Here is an 18,306-nt window from a genome sequence, read left to right on the forward strand (position 1 = left end):
ACGCAACCCGGTTGTAACAATTAAATTTTCGTGGCATTTGAACATTGTTAGAAGTGGATTTGACTGTATTGAGAAAGAAAGTGTGTCGATTATGAAGGTATATATGGTACTTTTTTTGGTGATTTGTGTTTCCAAGCCCTGCTGAGTATTAGCTTGTACAGTTACCACACCTGCATTTTGCATTGCTTTTTCGCGGTCATGAGTCAGTCGTATAACCGGGGTTCCACTGTATACCTTACAGAGGAACACTGCTGCCCCCTTCAAGCGATGTTAGCAAGAAATCATCTGTGCAGCACATACGAAGAAAGGTGTGCACTCACATGGAACGCAACATGGCCATTTCAAGGTGGGTGGGTGGCCGGGCAGCCACACGACTCGAGGGGTCTTCAGGGTGGCAGCCCACATCTTGGCCGGCCAGCCACAACTCGTACCGCTCTGGCTGGAACTTCTTCACAAACACGTCCATGCTGATCTTCACGCAGTCATTCCGACACAGGCACTGTAGGAGGAAGGGAGAGGCGTGCCAAAGTCCAGGCTACATGTCATGGCAAGAAGCTATGCAAAACATCTGGATTGAAATGGAACACAAAACAGCAATACTAAGTTCAATGACTTTAACGGTCATTTAGCCGTGACAATCACTTGTGGCAGCATTTGAAACACTTCTAAGGCATGAGCAGCACACTGGATTCGTCTCTTGTACCAATCACAATCAGGGATATTGCCTTGACATCATTTTACAGTATGTACCGATTTTGGGGCAAGAAGAAAGATGAAACGTGTCAAACACAACCCCCAAATGTTAGCTTTCAGTTGCTTAGTTTTTGCGAGCACCAACCGAATTTTTTTCACTCTAGTGATCATTAGAGAATACTTTTCACTCTCCATGCAAAGTCGGATATTCTGCTTGTATTGATGTTGACAGCAACTTCACTTTTCAGTAGAGTCGGCACAGCCCCCTCCCCCCTTCCCTCCTTTTGCCCTTGCTGCACACAGTGATCACATGTAAGGTAATAAAAGTGAAATACGGATAACTGTTGCTAGCTCACCTGTGAGGCTCTCTTGCCGTACTCGACCCAGCGAGGCAGAGCGAAGTTAGTAGACTCGGCACAGTTGAAACCGTGGTTGAAGCCAGCGTGGTACCCATACGGGAAAGTGATCATGAATTCGCCGGCCTCCTGGGTTATCTACGAATCAAAGAAGACAACTGTTTCCAAAAAATCCCACTGACTCTGTTCCAAACAAAAGCAATCAAACCACACATTCAACTTGCAAGACAAGATTCCAATGAAGGAAATAAAAGCTATTTTTCTGTGTCACTGTACAGTGATGGAACCTTCATCGTTGAAACTCCTAATGGTGGGCATGCAAGTAATAAACTGGTGAGCACATAAAAAATATACAGAGTGCATTGCAATGATTATTTGAGCTCACAAAGTGATATCATGCCAGCTCCCTCAGCTACCTATCCTATCTCGTCCCTTATCTAAGTGGCTGCAGAAGTGCCAAAGATCCTCCCTCTAGGACAGAAGCTGCTGCCCATCTAGCCGTGTGGTGACAGGGCTTGAACATTGAAAGAACTGAGAATGGCACACGACTTCTCAACTTTGTCTTTCATAATCACACACCACGAGCATGTCCAAAATTCGGCAAACTTGTTCTGCAGGTTTCCAAAGAACTGATTTGTTACATTCAGTGTCTGCACCCGTGCTTCATGGTACCAATAAATCGCTCTAAATGATGATCGCTCTGCTAGCGATCATCTTGAAAAGGCGTTGGTTCCGAATTCATCCCCAGATCAGGAGGATTGTTTCTCCAACTGGGAAGCTTTCTTTCCGGGGAAACCTATGTTGTTTTTCTTTGTTGCTTCAAGCTCATTTCTGCACAACTAATTTCCCACATTCACTGTCCCTGTACATCGAGTTAAATAATTAACCCTCCAAATCCTGCAATATGCCAACCTCCTTGTTAGCCGATTGATTGATGTTTGATGTTTAAGGGGGGATGAGGGTCTTGAAAAGTTTTTTTTTATTTCTTAACATATCTTCCTGAAAATTGGCATGCAGATATATCTTTGAATGCTGATTCCAAATATATATTCAGATTTTACATATCTCATCTAGAAATGAAGATATTGCAAAATAATTTATCACCCATAGGTCTTTTCTTACGGGCCATTATGATAATTTCTTAATTAAAAAAACTAGTTTCAAAGAATAGCTGTCATTTCCAAGGGCCCACTGGACATCCTAAAGCTAAAGAAATTTTTAAAAAGTGATCATATAGGTCATGAATGAATAACAAAGTAGGAAGAAAAAAACAATGCGGGAGTAATTAGCTTACATCTGACCTAATTGCTAGTCTATTGAGTTTAATGAAAAATGGAAAGCTTTAGGATGCAGTTGAGGTTTTACTGAAAAAAATGATACCTAATTCAATAAAATCAGTTGATGCAAACAGTATGAAAAGTTCTGTAAGGCAAAGGCATTTGATCGAAAAAGCAAAGCTGAGAAAATTGCATTCAAAGTTTTGCTTACTCTGTCACTTTTGTTTACCTATCACATGGAAAAATTTAATGCTTTAGCATGCAGCCCAGTCATTACTGAACACAATAACACCAAACTCACAGAAATCTGTTCATGTAAAGATTGTGAAAACCTCTGTATTGCATTGGCACTTGACAAAAAAAAAAAAAGCTCAGTAAGTCGTCTTCACTTGCTGCACCGACGTTCATTAGCTCGAACTTGCGGGAAGTCGCGGACTTCTTCGCCAATGAAGTTTTAATGCTGTCTGCGTACTTTTCACGCCCCGCGCACTCCGCGCAAAACACCGTGTCGAAGCGTTGAGCACGCGAGCTCGGTTCAGCCGCGTCTGTCGGCACCGAAGCGGCGCGCGGAAACGCCGAAGTCGACGTTAGGCTTAGGTCAGCCGGCTCGGCCGCTTCCGACGACACGGAATCCGAAGCGACTTGCAGCGTCTCAAAAGTTAGCATTTTCGACTGGCTTAGTCCAGGCGCATCCACCGGCACTGCGGAGACTTGCGGTAACACCGAAGTTGACACCGATCGGCACTGTCCAGCCGCGTCCACCGGCGAAGCTGTTGTTGGCGAGCTCAGTCCAGCCGCGTCCACCAAGGGCACAGCAGCTTGCGGCATCACCGAAGCTGTAGTTCTCGACGATGTAGTGCTCTTATTTCATGCGCGCCTCTTTTTGCTGACTGCTTTTCGCGTGCTTGCTTTCAAGCGCGCGTCTCGCGCCATCGTGACACGCGGAACAAAGACACCAGGCACGCAAAAGCAAGAAATTCATGGTTAAAAGAAGCGACTCAATAGCCAAAATATCTACAAGAACGATAAAGAAAAAGGCAGAACGAAAAATACTAGGAAACAAAGAGGAACGCGAAAAATTACGTGCGCGCCGGCGAAAGCAGACGACGCGAAGGAGTAGAACAACGCGGCCGCGGGGCCGCGGCAGGCGAAGCATGCGTCACGGCCAATCAGAGGGCTGCGCCTCGGGGAGGCGCCCGTTCCACCCAATCAGCGGCTGTCTCGCGACGATTTCGCTCTTGAGAACGGGTGCCTGGGGTGCCGATCGCTCCGCTGCACGAGGGTTTACAGCGTGCCGAGGGGCGCCAGAATGGAGAGCGGGAAACCAGCTTTCAAACGAGACCAAGATGGCGCCGATCGGTTCGCGTCGCGCGGAGCTACGGCAGCTTGAAAATGAGGCAAACCTTCGCGCTTGGCGTTCAATTTCGGCTCACCGACGTTTCTAAATTGCCGTTTTTTTTATACTTCGAGTAGGAATTGAGCCATAAAATTTTGTAGAGGCATAGTTGGGACATTAAAGACTTCAAAAACGCGATTTTTGAAAATTGCCATTTTTGACCATTTTTCGCGATTTCAAGACCCGCGTCCCCCCTTAATGGCGCAAGGGCCAGGTATGCCCTTGTTAGCTGATATGGAAGAGCAAGCATCCTGGAAAGGCACTGGTTTGACCGAGAAACCAATCTTTTGTTCTTTTTCTTTTTAGCTTGAAAGCATAGGATGGCTCAATAGGTGGATGCTCACTCACACTCCAAATAATGCCCACATATGACCTTTGGGCCCCTTCAAGCTCGAATTACTGAGATTCAACTGTAGAATTGATGCTTACGATAACAAAGCGAGTCTCCATCGCAACGAAGCCAGCTGCGGCTGCACTGGCATGAGTGAGAAAGTCAGATTTTCGCTTGGTAGCCGGCGTTGAAGCAAAGTCCTGCAGTTTTTTTTTTAGCCTTCTTCGCTTTCTCCCAAACATCAGGCTGCAGTAGTTTTGCTGGAATGCCACATTAGCACCAGCCGCTGCCAGAACCGCTTTCATCTGCTAAGCTTATTCCGCTGTCACAGGGGGAGGCTTAGGCGGTGCTCAGCACGGGTAGCAAATATTGCCAACATTTTCCAAAGCTACTGTGCACTTTCGAAGGTTTAACACCACTCGTTTCTTCTTTCGTTCGCTGAACTTATGGCTTGTAGCAAACTGAACTTGACATCGTTTCATGCCGAGTTTCACATGCCTGGGCAGACAACAGCAAAAATCTGCCAATGGCATTGTGTGCTTACAGTCAAGTGTCTCAGTCGACAAATGGAATTGTGCATCGGGACAACTCTTTCGCGGGCTTTTCCTTCATAGCAATTCTGCACACGGAGTAGCAGTAGCACGAAAACTAAAAAAGAAGAGTCGCTAATTCGAACAAGAGCACGATGGCTGCGATTAGAAACTTAGAAATGTAACTGCACGTCACTGAAGGCCCTTTCTTGCCCGGTTATCAGTAAAAATACAGCTCGCAGACGTGATATAAAACGCCATTATGACTGCCATATTGGTCCGAGATACGTGAAAGTTTCTGAGATAATGCATCAGACACTGTAGAAACCAACAATAATGTTTTGAAAAAAAGTGATGTTTCTGCAATTTTTCTGTTTCTAAGACCTGTGCCCCAAAAACCTGCTCGCTGCTCACCTTGTTGTAAGGTATCGAGTACTGGCGCAAGACCTGGGGCGATATGACAGTCATCTTGTGGCGCAGGAAGGCGGCGCACTCCTGGGCCGTGTTGTGGAAAAAGCCTGCCGCGAGGCGCTCGAGGCGCCGGCCGTGCTCGGGGGGCACGCAGTACCACGACTTGGGGGCCCCAAAGTGGAGGTAGTTGATGGAGTAAAGGTCCATGTCCTCCGTGTGCCAGGCAAATGTGGTCTTCCACATGCCGAAGTAGAGGTAGGCAGTGTTGACACCCTCAATCTTGATGCCGTAGTCCTGGCCCACCAGGTCCAGGATGGTGTTCAGGTGGTTGATGTTGAACTCCTGGGTGCAGGCATGTCGACATAAAAGTCAAGAAAGCTGCGAGGCGCAGTAGACACTACAAAATTTCGGTAATTAAACATCAGCTAATTCGATTTTTCGACTGAATACGATTTTGCTGAAAGCTCTTAGCTGGTTACATGTCTACTGGCTGCCAAGAAGTGCATCCTACGTTTGTACATATTAACCCACTTATAACAAATGCAACAATTTGGCAAAAAGCAGTTGTAATAGTAGTTTACTATATCTGGGCTTACCATAGTGCAACTCAAATACAGTCAAACCTCAATACATCGAACACGGATATATTGAATTATTGCATATACAGAACACTTTCCAATTGCCTGGGAAATCGCATGCATTTTCAATTTTTTGTTTGTAATGGGGTCGGACGTAAAATGGATATATCGAATTTCACCACACCAGACCACGTGCACTCCCTTGACAGGCGGCAAGCTTTCCCACAATACCATCGAAAACAGCAGTGGTGCGATGGGCATTCCTGACTGCTGCACACTATAGCTGCACACATCCATTGCCTCGAGGGCACCATTTGAACATAGCGGCATACGCACGCAGAAGCTTGGCTAGATCAACAAAGTCAACAACGCATTGCATTTGCCCCACTGACCCCTCCTCCGTGCCGCGCTCTGCGTCTGCCGCGTCTCGGGAGGAATGGCAATTTGCTTTATATATCGAATTCTGCCTATATCGAACTATTTCCCAATCACCGCGCTGTTCGATATATTGAGGTTCAACTGTACAGTTCTTCTAACCTATTGGTCAATGCATGCAAGGGCAAATGGCAGGACATGGGCTCAACTAGAGTCAAGATAATTACAATAGCGGGGATAAAGAGGTGCTGTCTTCCACTTGGCCGCAGACAAGCAAACACAAGAGAGAGAAGAGAGCACAATCCATTGCCACAAGCTCACCTTGACGCCAGGGTCGTACAGGGATCCCGAGACATCTGCACCATAGATTGGAGCATTGAAGGCTATGTTCTTCCAGTACTTGCGCTCCAAGTCTTCATAGTCAAAGTGAGCCGGTGTGTTAAAACTGTGAAGGAAGCAGGCAGAACATGAGATATTCAGCTTCCCTTAACACTCGTACTAATTGAAATGAACAGTGCACCCCTAAGCGCATAGCTGATGACGCTATAGTATCGGAGACTACATGAACGAGAGTATTAAACGCCGCACAGTTGACGCTCTAAAAAAATGCAAGGGAACTAAAACGCACTCCACGCCTGACCCAGCGGTTGCAACGCTTTGACAGGATGTTTACCTTGGAATGTAAATGTCAGTACAGTAAAAGCTCGTTAATTCGAATATCACAGTGACCCTTAAGGGGAGACGCGGGTCTTGAAATGTCAAAAAATCGCAAAAAAGTCGATTTTTGAAAAAGTGCGTTTTCGCTATGTTTATACATTCAAGAATCCCTCCGCGAAATCTAGAACCTAAATTTAATCGGAAAATAATAAAAAAGAACACCTATACGGGCCAGGGTGGCCGCGGAATTAGCAAAAAATCGCCAAAAATGTTCGAACTTCGCGCCGTCGTCATTTGCGAACGCGTTGGCCGGCGGGCGCCATTTTGAGCTTGTTTGGAAGCTGCTTTCTTTGTGCGTATTTTGCGCCGGTTCAATATGGCGTAGGTGAGGAGGAACCGACGCTATCGCGTAATTTCTGAAGGATGCGCCCGTGCCGCTGATTGGCCAAAGCGCGCACGCCCCCCGCGCGCCTCGCTCCTATTGGTCTGGCGCCGTTTGAGTGCCGATTCCCGCGTTCCCGACAGGCCGGTCGCTCTCGTGTGCGCTGCGTGTTTGTGTGGTTTCATCGCGCCGCTGTGAACGTTCGGCCGCTCGCTTCTCGACAACGTTCGATAAAGTGTCTTTTTCGGTGCCCGAATGGCTGGAGGACACCGTCGTATGAAGACTACTACGCGTCAAGCGTTCGGCAAGGCGCGAAGGCGGCCGTGGAATGCACGACAGAAGACGGATAAGCCTGTTGTGTACCCGGAGTTGCCGGCTGCTGGTCTGCCTGAAGATTCTGCCGGATCGAGTTCCGAGCTGCAACCCAGTACGTCTAGCATCAACACTTCGTCCACCCACGCCTCGCATGTTGGCGCAGACCGTGTAGATACCGTTTTCTTCACGACCGAAGAAAGAAGCAAGCGCGCAGCGATCGCCGATAAGGCGCCTGGCGTCGCAGTCTGCAACGGAGCGAAAGTTTGAGCTGCTGGGTGTTGACACGAAAGAGGACATCAGCGACAGCGGAACGGAACTTGCCATCGTGGATTTATCCGTGGTGCAAGACTTTTTTGGACTTATGCCGTGTCCCGTGTGCGCCAAGAAAACGCTGATGCTTCGAAGGACCCCGCCAAGGAGTACGGGCTCTGTGCCAAGCTTGTGCTGGAGTGCTCCACGTGTGGCATGCGCGAAAGGATCGTCGGAGGCTTCACATGTCGAACAAGGATCACACAAACAGAAATGCTTTGAAAAACAAGCTTGCAAAGAGGCACAAGCCACCAACAGACTCTGCCTACAGTCCTGAGCTTTTATAGGTATAGGTGTGACCTTTTGCTGAATGCACAATTGTGAGAGTGTGCAAGAGATAATTTTTTTTTTAAATTTGAGTTCTGGAATTTTACGTTCCAAAACCGTGATATGATCCTGGACCAATTTTGACCACTTGGGAAGCGCTACAACACAAGCACAGGAACTTTTTTGCATTTCAGCTCCATTGAAATATGGCGACCACCACTGGGATTTGATTCAAATTTTTTGTAGCCATAAACTTTGTGGAAATGACATATTTTGTTGTGGCCATGAACTCTGCGCAGCCTTATTTGCATAGGGATGTCATTTGTGTGCCTTCTGTACAACAAGGAACTAAAATAGGAATGTGAAGCTCGTGGTGCTAGCTTTCTGGCATTGCTTTCAGTGACTATGCATGATTTTGCAACCAATATCTCAATGTTATTTTTGCAAAATGGCCATATATATGTCATGAACTTGTTGCTGAAAGACAGGGCTACATGGTGGTGCAATTTATATTGCCATATTGTTAGTCCATTAAAAGTTATAGTGAACTAAAAGTTCAAACTCGTTTTTCTCAGCTTCATTTTTTTAAACACCGCACACTGCCTTACGGGGTATCTTCATATGTTCTTTCTAAGTACCAGCAAAAAGTTTGGTATCAATATATTTGTGTCGAATCGATCTAGCCGGTGATGCTATTTATTTATTTCTAAAGTTGCCGGCTAAATTTTAATTGCCACTAAATACAAATGAAAATTAGCAAAGATATTGAAATTATGTTTACATCTGGTATTTTTGCATTATAATTGCACTGAGAACAATAAAAATAGCATCACCGGCTAGAGCTACTCTCTGACGTTCTGGCCATATACTTTGTTTTTCCTCTCGACAAAGTTAAGTTTTTGAAAAGTCCCGTAAGAAATTGATTAAATTTCTGTATTAAAAACTTTGCATCATTTGTTCTAATGAAGATATACAAAATCTAATTATATATTTGCAATCAGCAGAAAAAGCCGAACAATACTGTTAAATATCATCCCGTTCACACTAAAATTAACAAAGTTGGTTTTAAGACCCACATCTCCCCTTAACAAGTTCAAATTAACTGAAATTCGAACCAACGAAAGTGATAAAGAAAAGGATGCATTTAATGACACATAAAAGTAAAAGTACCTCTGGCTACTACATCGGCACCGTGAAAGAGAGCATTGTGGCTATGGTTGTGGCACCATTCAAGCTAGGACTCTCGTCAGGCTGAAGCTCAGATAGGAACACCTGGTGCTCAGCACAGAAGAAAAATTGGCCATTGTTCGTGTTATCGAATGCGGAACGAAGAAATCGGTGCTGGCACGCGACAGAGATCTGCCGTTGACTACAATGTGTGGCATTTGGAATGCAAAGAAGTTGCTCGGCAGCGCTGCTGCGACCACAAAAAGATGTCGGTTACGAGGTTATGACTTTTCTGCATCGTTGCTTCCGTTGCTGCCGAAGTGTCGCCTAACGACAGTGATAGAGGATGACACAGAAAGCGACAGCACGGGCAATCCAGGCCCGACAGTGGCAGAAGCTGCGCGTTACGTCAGCCTCATAAATGCAATCGTCGCGACAAGAACAGCACCCAGCAATGAAAAAGGCGCTCCGCAACTTCTGCAGCCCTACCGCACCCATGCATGGAGAATATGCAACGCAAACGAAGAATCTGCCATGGTAGTGTTTGCCAAAAAGAGGGGGCTGGCTGAAAAGCTGGCTCGCAGGTTTGAGTTTGAGGCCACTGTCGTTGCTGCTAGGCTGTCGTGGCATGAACCGAAAATCAGACTTTTGTCGCACAAAGTGAATAAATACTGCATACTTCTGCCCTTTGATCGCACTCTCTGCAAGTTACCGTTCTTGACAGATAAGAGGGCGATCTCATGCCATTTCAGTTAAGCACTACTACCATTTAGTATGTACTTTTTTCACGCTCCGACCAACTACAGTTTAACGAGGTTTCACTGTATAGGCAGAGGGCTGTGGGAAGAAGACATCCATGAATTACACGCCACCACTAGACCAGATTTATCAGACACACCTCTTTAGAATGACGCTTTCATCAACACTCACCGATCACTTTGGGCCACGCGCCGGAACTCTTTGACGGTCATGGACTTTTTCTGGATGTTGTACTGCTGGTACAAGCCCTGGCCCCCGGACACTACTTGCGAGATAGGCGACGGAATATCCATCTCGATGTCGTCGTAGCCACCCTTGCGCGGGATCCACTCCTTAGGTGGGATGATCTAGATGAGCAACACATACTTGGGTCAGAAACAATGTCCACAATGTCCACAGCACACAAATTTACGTTCTCAAACCCCTCACTAAATAATGTCCCCAGATCCACCTATTGCCTGTCACTAGCGTGGGACCAACTCTTTTGTTGCTGTGGTGCAAGACGATCACAATTAAGCCTACATGTGTTGCAGCAGGTCCAAGATTTATGGCAGCCTACAGCTCTGTCTCAACTTGGAATTCCAGCAACCAATGTCTGGTCGACTTTTTTTTTTTTTTTTCACCAACAAAGTAAAGATAAAGTCGTGACGGCTGATTATTTTTTTTATCGTACCCCTAGTTAGTTGTGATACTTCACATATTCAAACAAGCTCCAGCCATTAAAAAGTTGGGTGGCACGAGAAATTTCTTGAACAAGCACCTTCAAATGCTGTGAACAACGCTAACAGCCTGTGCCACGTGACTTGCTAAGAACACAAAAATAAATATTCTCTGAAACAAACTCATGGTGTATGTTAAATGTTCCGAGGCTAGGCATCCATGTTTAGACCCCAGCAGAGCCCCACCTGCAAACACTCATCACAATTCGGCCTTAGACATTCGCACTGACCAGCCCCACCCATGATCAGGTCTCCACAAGTGAGAACTGCGGTTGATTAGTCTATGTATCACCGGTGATGATACTGCAGGAAAGTGCACCTTAGAGGGGTACATATATAGTGTCTGACTGTCTTGAGAACACAATACAGGTTGCTGTTTTTTGTTTTGTTTTTAAGCAAAGCTTTTCTTGCCTCCTCCCAGGGGTTTGGTTTTTCCTTGCCAGATATATTTGCGTGTGTGCGTGCGTGCGTAGACTACTTGCGTCACTGAATATGTGTCTGAACAGACAACTTGCAAAGTTTTTTTTTTGTATTGTATAAGGGCAATTCAATAACAGGGATCAAATAATTTTTCTCCTTTCTGTCCTTCTAATACCTGCATCACACAGAACCCACAAACTCCTTCGGGATAAGGAAGCTCGAGACTTCCCAATGGAGTTCGACCTTAAAGGGACACTAAAGCGAAACAATAAATCAGTTTAGACTAATGAAGCATTGTTTGAGAACCCTGCAGGCAGTCATTTAAAAAAAAATAATTTGATTATTAGATGAGAAAACGAAGGTCCAAGTATCAGTATTTGAATTTCGCGCCGAAACCCCAGCACCGGTACGTCAGGGTGACGTCAGGGATTCCAAAGTATGTTTTTGCATTTGGGCCGCGTTGGCTGAATAAAGGTTCCCGAAACTTGCCATGTTTAATATTTGCTTCCACTAGAACACAATGTAGTCAATCTGTACCGCTATATATAATTAGTAGGCCCTAGAAGATGCCATCAAAATCTAAGACGTCATAGCCCCCAGGTGCGGGAACTTAAGTAGGCGTCGCCACCCATATTTCGTTCTTGTGCTTTTTCTGGCTTACCAAATGTCTTATCGTTGTAAAATTGGTGTTTTTGGTGTTGTAGAACAGTAATTTACTGATGCAGAAGAAATCAAATTTCACTTTAGTGTCCCTTTAAGGAAGCTGTGGTTGTGTCACACGGCCAATAAGGAGTTTTTAGAAGTAGCCGCCAGAGGATGATTCAGTAGTGTTTGGTTTTTGCACAAGTACAAGAATATGTAACCTCTAATTATGCTTGTAACTACTATAGTTAATGCTCCTTCCGTAAAAATATCCAATATATTTGATGCAAAAACATACACCTCATTAAAAATCAAAGTGCGCTCATAGTGGCGCTGACAGTGACACCAGCCACCTTGTGCTTATCTGTGTTTTATTTTGCGTGGCGAGTTGGCTCTTCGTTTTGCTACACGAACTTCTGCAAACTATTAAAATGCTATATTTCGTGCATGGTGAACTCCTGAGCTTTCCTTTTATTTTGTCTACTGTGATGGTGTCAGTCATGAGTGACCACACCAACCACTGCACAACAAAGGCCATGTTTACATGAACCTGACACGAGCAGCTAGAGTCGGATATCAGGCTGACCGAGCCCGACATGACTGCGTTTACATGGACTTGCTTATGATGAGTCTGGACAATGACGGCACGCAGCGTCGAGCAGAGACATCAACACGTTCGAACTGGGCTTCTCATTCCCAATGCCATCTCCTACAGCTCTATTTCATAGGTCTTATCGCTATGATGAGGTTGCACTGCACAGTCTTTTTGCTTGGCCTTGTCCAGATACTCTTCCTGCTGCCGGCGTATAAATCGTGACGTCCCAGTGTTCTCACAGCTGCTGGACTGGACCCGTCCGCGTTTACATGCATGCTGCAAACAGGTCAGGGTGGGTAAACCTACCCCGTGCAGTCGGGCTGACTCAGCCCAACTCCAAGCTTGTTCAGTCTGACCAGCTATCATTTACATGAACTCAACTGGCGTATTCCAGCCCAACAAGCCGACTCGACCCGATTCTGTCAGGTTTGTGCAAATGCCCTGAGAGATGAGAAAAACACGGCGCCAAGCGGCCTAGGTCGAGAGTATTGTGCAGCAGCAAGCAAACTGTTGCTGAATTGCGCTTGAACTTTCATTAATTTCAACAGGAACATTCTAAACACATGCAACAATAGTTTTAATGCAAACAATAATTAAATTATCAATTTTATTACAACAAGTATGGGTAAGAGTACTCCCTTCAGCCGCTGAGGGAGATTGCCCGAAAGCTTCTTTAGCAGAAGGGAGACAGTGTGACACTGAGTGCGTCTCCCTCGAGATAAAGACGAAGGAGTTGAAAGGACTTTGTGGGTGCCTGTGTGATGTGACAGGGGCATAAGGCACGAGTATGGCGGCAGCAGCCCCCTTGCAGGGAGAGAGAGAGAGACCACCCACCTTGGCCAATCCGGCCTTGTGTGCCCCCATGGACTCCATGTGCTCGAGGTACTTGGAGAAGTCCTGCATCTCCTCCAGGGTGGGCCGGAACACCATGATCTTGGGCACGCTTGAGGTGCACGTGCCCCCCGTGGCACCCCCGCCTGGGCTGGGCTTCTCCATGGTGCACAGCATCCTCCTCCTGGACAGGAATCGCAACACTCCCTGAATCATCATAATGGAACACCTCAGCTGTAAAACATTGTAAATTGTTCCTGAACACTTTTTCTTTGCTGCTCTTTCACTCACTATGTTACACTGCTACCACAAGTAAAAAAAAATATATATATATATATGCTATTTAGGAATTCTTAGTTTAATTCCAGCAATGGTGCATATCAAATTTGTCAACCTTAACAAGTACCATCATATGCAGCATACAGAATTGTAATTTTTTTTTTTTGTCCCTGAATGACAAAGTTGTACAAACGCTACCACATGCTTGAATGTAAAATGTTGCACAATAGCTGGGGACGGATCTCTCAAAGCAGGCAGTGGTCCAGCACTGGAGCTGTTAAACGGAAGAAGCCACTTTAAATTTTTTTTCATTTTACTACATTTTAATTAAATGCCCCCTTTTACTAATGCCAGAAAACTCAACCCTTCTCCTTTTTGATATGGCAAGTATGACACCTCAGAATGCCAACTTGGGCACACGGAATTTCAATGCAAAACCCATCATAGCGATGTTGACAAGCTGTTAGCAAGGTTGAGTTGTAGATAGCCCAACAGATCAACATCATCAACATCCCATCATCATGGAGGCTGCTCTCACCACACCAGTACCATGTTGGCTACGATGGCATCAGTGCGCCGTATTATCACGCACACACTGTTTAGCTTTTCAATGGCAACTGCTCTTCACCGATTGATCACTCTATCTCTTCGATGCTGGACACAAGATGCGCCTGTCGTGCGGTCATGTTTCTTGCTTACGCCGCTACTCGACCTGTTATTCCCTTGCAGCGATGATGTCTGCAGTGATGTCTGTGTAAACTATCTATAAATAACTACTATACAAGTTAAATGAGAAGAGGGTGTTAACCGAGCGTCCCGATTTTTATTAGTCATATCATAAGAAGCCAATAAACACTGACACCAAGGACAACATAGGGGAAATTACTTGTGCTTAATAAATGAAATAAAGAAACAATAAATTAATGGAAATTAAAGTGGATGAAAAAACAACTTGCCGCAGGTGAGAACCGAACCCACAACCTTCGCATTTCGCGTGTGATGCTCTACCAATTGAGCTACCGCGGCGCTGTTTCCCTATCCATTTTCTTGGGTATTTATGTGCCCTAGTAGAACCCTGGGAGTGATGCGAAGGTTGTGGGTTCGGTTCCCGCCTGCGGTAAGTTGTTTTTTCATCCACTTTTTTTTCCCATTAATTTATCGTTTCTTTATTTCATTTATTAAGCACAAGTAATTTCCCCTGTGTTGTCCTTGGTGTCAGTGTTTGTTGGCTTCTCATGATACTATACTAGTTACAATTTTTAAGTTACAATTTTGCTGTGCTTATAGTACAAGTGTCTTAATGACCAGAAATAAGGCTGATCAAGTTATTCCAATTTTCATTTATGTATTGGAATGCCATCGTGTTTGGGATTTCTGGCGTTAATGCAGGCAGAGGTCCCTCACATCGCCTAGAGGTAGAAGCCAATGGGAGATAGATGTCGTCCCCACTTTTATTAAATGCAATTGGCATTTCCTTGCATAACCCCACCCACTTTCCTGAATCTGGCCTACCTATAATAATAATAAGAAGAAGAAGAAGAAGAAGAAGAATTACGACGTATACCCTTCAACAAGATAATTCACCTCCATAATCGGTGCAATACAATTAAAAATTAAAATACGCGGTTTCACGTGCCAAAACCACGATCTAATTACGAGGCACGCCGAAGTGAGGGACTCCGGAATAATTTGAACCACCCGGGGTTCTTTAGCGTACGCCTAAATCTAACCACACGGGATTTAATCCCGCAAACTCGTGCTTAGCGGCCCAACACCATGGCCAGTAAGCAACCACGGCGGATGGTGCAATACGTTGTATGGAAACACGGCTCCAAAGGAACGACAGACTCCCACAGGCAAGAGAGAGATTGTGGAGCAACAAACAACATGCAGCCACCGGCCACATTGCCACGCGTGTTGCAGCAGACGCGGGAAGCGAGTCGCCAATCAAAACTGCGAACAGAGCGAGTAGCTGTTCCGATAGCAGCAGCCACGGACTCGTCACACACACGGCGCGACCCGACTACGGGTGCTGCACCTGCCTTCTCCTCACGGAGTCTAGTGGTACCAAAGCCTTGACATCATCCACGACAGGATGGTAGGGTGGCCCCTTATCCGTCCATCCGCGCACCAGCCGCACTGATGGACAGATTCTACAGCCGACTCCTTCGCCACAGGTAGAGCGCATACTCGCGCACGATCGGGAAAGGGCTCCTTGCGCGGATTAGACAAGCCTTCCGAGATAAATCTCGGCCAGCTCTGAAGATGCGACAAGCGAAGATTCACAACAGCAGAGGGAAAGCAAGAGAAGAAGAAATTTTACAAGGATCGACAACCGACCTTCTTCGCAGGCCGAAAAGAGCGTTTCTCCTTCATCCCCCTCTCTTTTCCATCAAACGGGGGGGGGGGGGGGGAGAACAAAATTTTAGGCGTTTTGATTTCGCCTTCGCAATTCTTCATCGAAATAACTCCCCCCCCCCCCCCTCATTTAGTAAACAAAACAAAAACATAATTTAGTAAACAAAATTATCTTCGGCGCACACCTGTCGCTACTGACAAAGTATTCAAAGCTTCACAGCACTCTCAAAACAGATGCGAACGCTTGCCATGCGGAAGCGGTGGAGAAGATGCGACATTACGACCGACGCGCCCTGAAAACGGAATGAAAAAAAAAAAAAGATACCGAAAAACCGCAAGTCTGTTTGTTAGCCCCCCACGCGCCGACACCAACTTCGAACCGCCGCTTCCACCTAGAATAAACGCACCTTGCAAACGCGCGCACGCACACACATGCACAAAGGACCTACAAAAACCGCATCTGCAGCAGCGCAGGGGTACTTCATTTACGAAAGCAGAGTTTTACGAGGAGGCTTTTTCACACACACACACACACAAAAAGATCGCACAAGAACGACCGCGTCACCGTTCCCCCAACACCTCACAATACGGGCACGAGGACAGAATACAAAGAAAAACCACTTGTTCACGCACCCCCATGGCTAGCGCCTTCGAACAAGAAAAAAAAAAACGAAAAAGCTCGCCGAGCAAATGAAGCGAACCGAAAGAAATGAAGCGCCCGCAGGACCCCTCTCCTCGGCATCTAAGCCGTGCCTGACTTTTTTTTTTTTTTCGGGGGGGGGGGGGGGGGGACCAATAAACCAACTCCGCACACGACGCAACAAAACAAACGCACACGTGGATTAGCAGAAGCTCGCGGGCGGGACAGAAACGCAACACAGAAGTACCGTACGCCACGCAACGTAAACGGCATAGGAAAGAACGAAAAATAAAACACAATACACACACAACAAACACGGACAAAATGGCCGATCCAAGCCATGCATGCCCGAACGCCGCCACCCCCCCTTCCCTCCCTCTGCGGGCTTCTCTCGGTTTCACTGGGGCAGGACTCGGCCCGTCTGGGGGACCCAGCCCAGCGTCGAAAAAAATGAATAGACGTCGTTATGTAAGAGACGGTCTCGTTCCGACACACACTGCCATCGCTGGAAGGTCAAATTAGGAGTAGGATGTTTCATAGCAAAGCGACCGATGAGACGCCGAAGCGACCGAATCGTCTGTCGCCTTGACCGATCCCGGCGCATCTCTCGCGACAGCGGAGCGTCTCAGCTGTTGGGAGCGTTCGCGTTTTAAGACTACCGTGCGGTTTACTGAAAACAACCGTATTCACGAAAAAAAATGTCGCGGTGACGAAAGTGTACGTCCAACTTACCAACGGTAGTAATTAGTTGCCCGAAGACGACGACCACGCAAATGAGCATCGGTTACGTTTTGATGCTGGCAGACCCAATGTTGGGGCAGACCCACCGCGATCGCGAAGTTGATGCTTTTTCTGTGCTCCACAGCGCGCTACCGAGCTTTCAAAAACGGCTTCGGCGCAATCGAGTCACTTGTTCCGCCGTTGAACAAATGAACATCGGTTTGGAACTAGCGCCGCAGCGACGGGAAAAGAGAAGGTTCCGAACGCCGTTCTACAAGGAACGCCGTCTGTGCGCATAGCAAAGCGCTAGGCCTAGAAACTCCACCGAACTCGCGAAAAAGCGCGACACACGTCGTACGCGGTTGAAAGAAACACTGACCTTTCGGCAGACGCCGCTATGCGATGGTCCTCGCGAAACTTACTCGGGCGTTTGTACCAAGAACAAAGTAAAATATTCTCTTCCGGACACGGGATTCATCTCATAAGCACACCACTCACACTGAAAAACCACCATGTTGGAAGCGCAGCACGGCTTCAAAATATTGCGCGTCCCAAGAAGTAGGCCCTAATCTAGTTTTCACTATCGGTGCACAACGATATGTAAGACGATTGCGCCTTCTTCCAAGCAACATATAAATTTAATAAAGTTTACTTTGAGTAGAAAGATATATAATAAGCATAATTTGTGGCAGAGCGTTGCGGGAAGTGTCCACGGCGGAGTGATACAGAAGCTGACGCACACCTCCGCAGACGTACGCTGGGAGACGATGGTCAAAAACCGAGTGAAAATACTGCAAATAGTTGCTTACAGCGTTCAAACTTGGCAATAGTGCTCAAATAAATGCTTGTGCTTTACGCTCACCTTTATGTAGAGCCCACCATCGACGCTGTCTTTTCGTATGTGGCGCGCTTTAGCTATAACCGCGTAGCAGACGAACCCCAGTTTCGCTATTTTTTCCAAACTCTGTTTATTAAATATCAGTGTTTCATATCAACGTTACATTCAGTGCGAAAACAACTACCTGCATTTTCATTTAATGGCGTAGAATGAAAAGGCTGAACAAGGCAAAATAATGTCAGTCAACAAACGCAACAAAGTCAAAAACCAAAGGAATGACAAGAGTTGGTGAAAGTGACGCAAGGAAAACTCAGTCAAGCACTCTGCATGAATGACAATGAACGGAGCGTCGAACAAATTCAAAAAAATAGAATTCTTAACGGCTAACCACTATAACGCTATAAGTACTAAAAACCTCACTTTGAGACTCGCTGAATTGTGACTTTCACTTGGATTACGTA

At 46.2% G+C, this 18,306-nt stretch overlaps 1 protein-coding gene across 9 annotated transcripts in view; it reads right to left on the reverse strand.

Annotated features, from left to right (window-relative positions):
* The window catches only part of LOC135901987 (lysine-specific demethylase 4A-like), a 69,196-nt gene extending 51,651 nt beyond the window's left edge, over positions 1–17,545 (reverse strand). For 6 of the 9 annotated variants that reach the window (XR_010564346.1, XM_065431886.1, XM_065431882.1 and 3 more), the window contains exons 1-7: positions 17,506–17,525; positions 13,014–13,194; positions 9,975–10,150; positions 6,269–6,392; positions 4,998–5,336; positions 1,050–1,187; positions 321–499 (exon numbers count right to left, since the gene is read on the reverse strand). Coding sequence is in view for 8 of the 9 variants with exons in the window: in XM_065431886.1 (XP_065287958.1) it covers positions 321–499; positions 1,050–1,187; positions 4,998–5,336; positions 6,269–6,392; positions 9,975–10,150; positions 13,014–13,187 (1,130 nt within the window). In the remaining variant the exon portion in view is untranslated. Of the gene's footprint in view, positions 1–320; positions 500–1,049; positions 1,188–4,997; positions 5,337–6,268; positions 6,393–9,974; positions 10,151–13,013; positions 13,195–16,593; positions 16,613–17,019; positions 17,270–17,386 lie in introns of those variants that run through there. The other 3 variants (XM_065431883.1, XM_065431884.1, XM_065431885.1) reach the window with 3 other exon arrangements.
* Between the last annotated feature and the right edge of the window lie 761 nt (positions 17,546–18,306).

This window comes from Dermacentor albipictus, chromosome 9 (genome assembly GCF_038994185.2).
Source record: "Dermacentor albipictus isolate Rhodes 1998 colony chromosome 9, USDA_Dalb.pri_finalv2, whole genome shotgun sequence".
Taxonomy (NCBI): Eukaryota; Metazoa; Arthropoda; class Arachnida; order Ixodida; family Ixodidae; genus Dermacentor; species Dermacentor albipictus.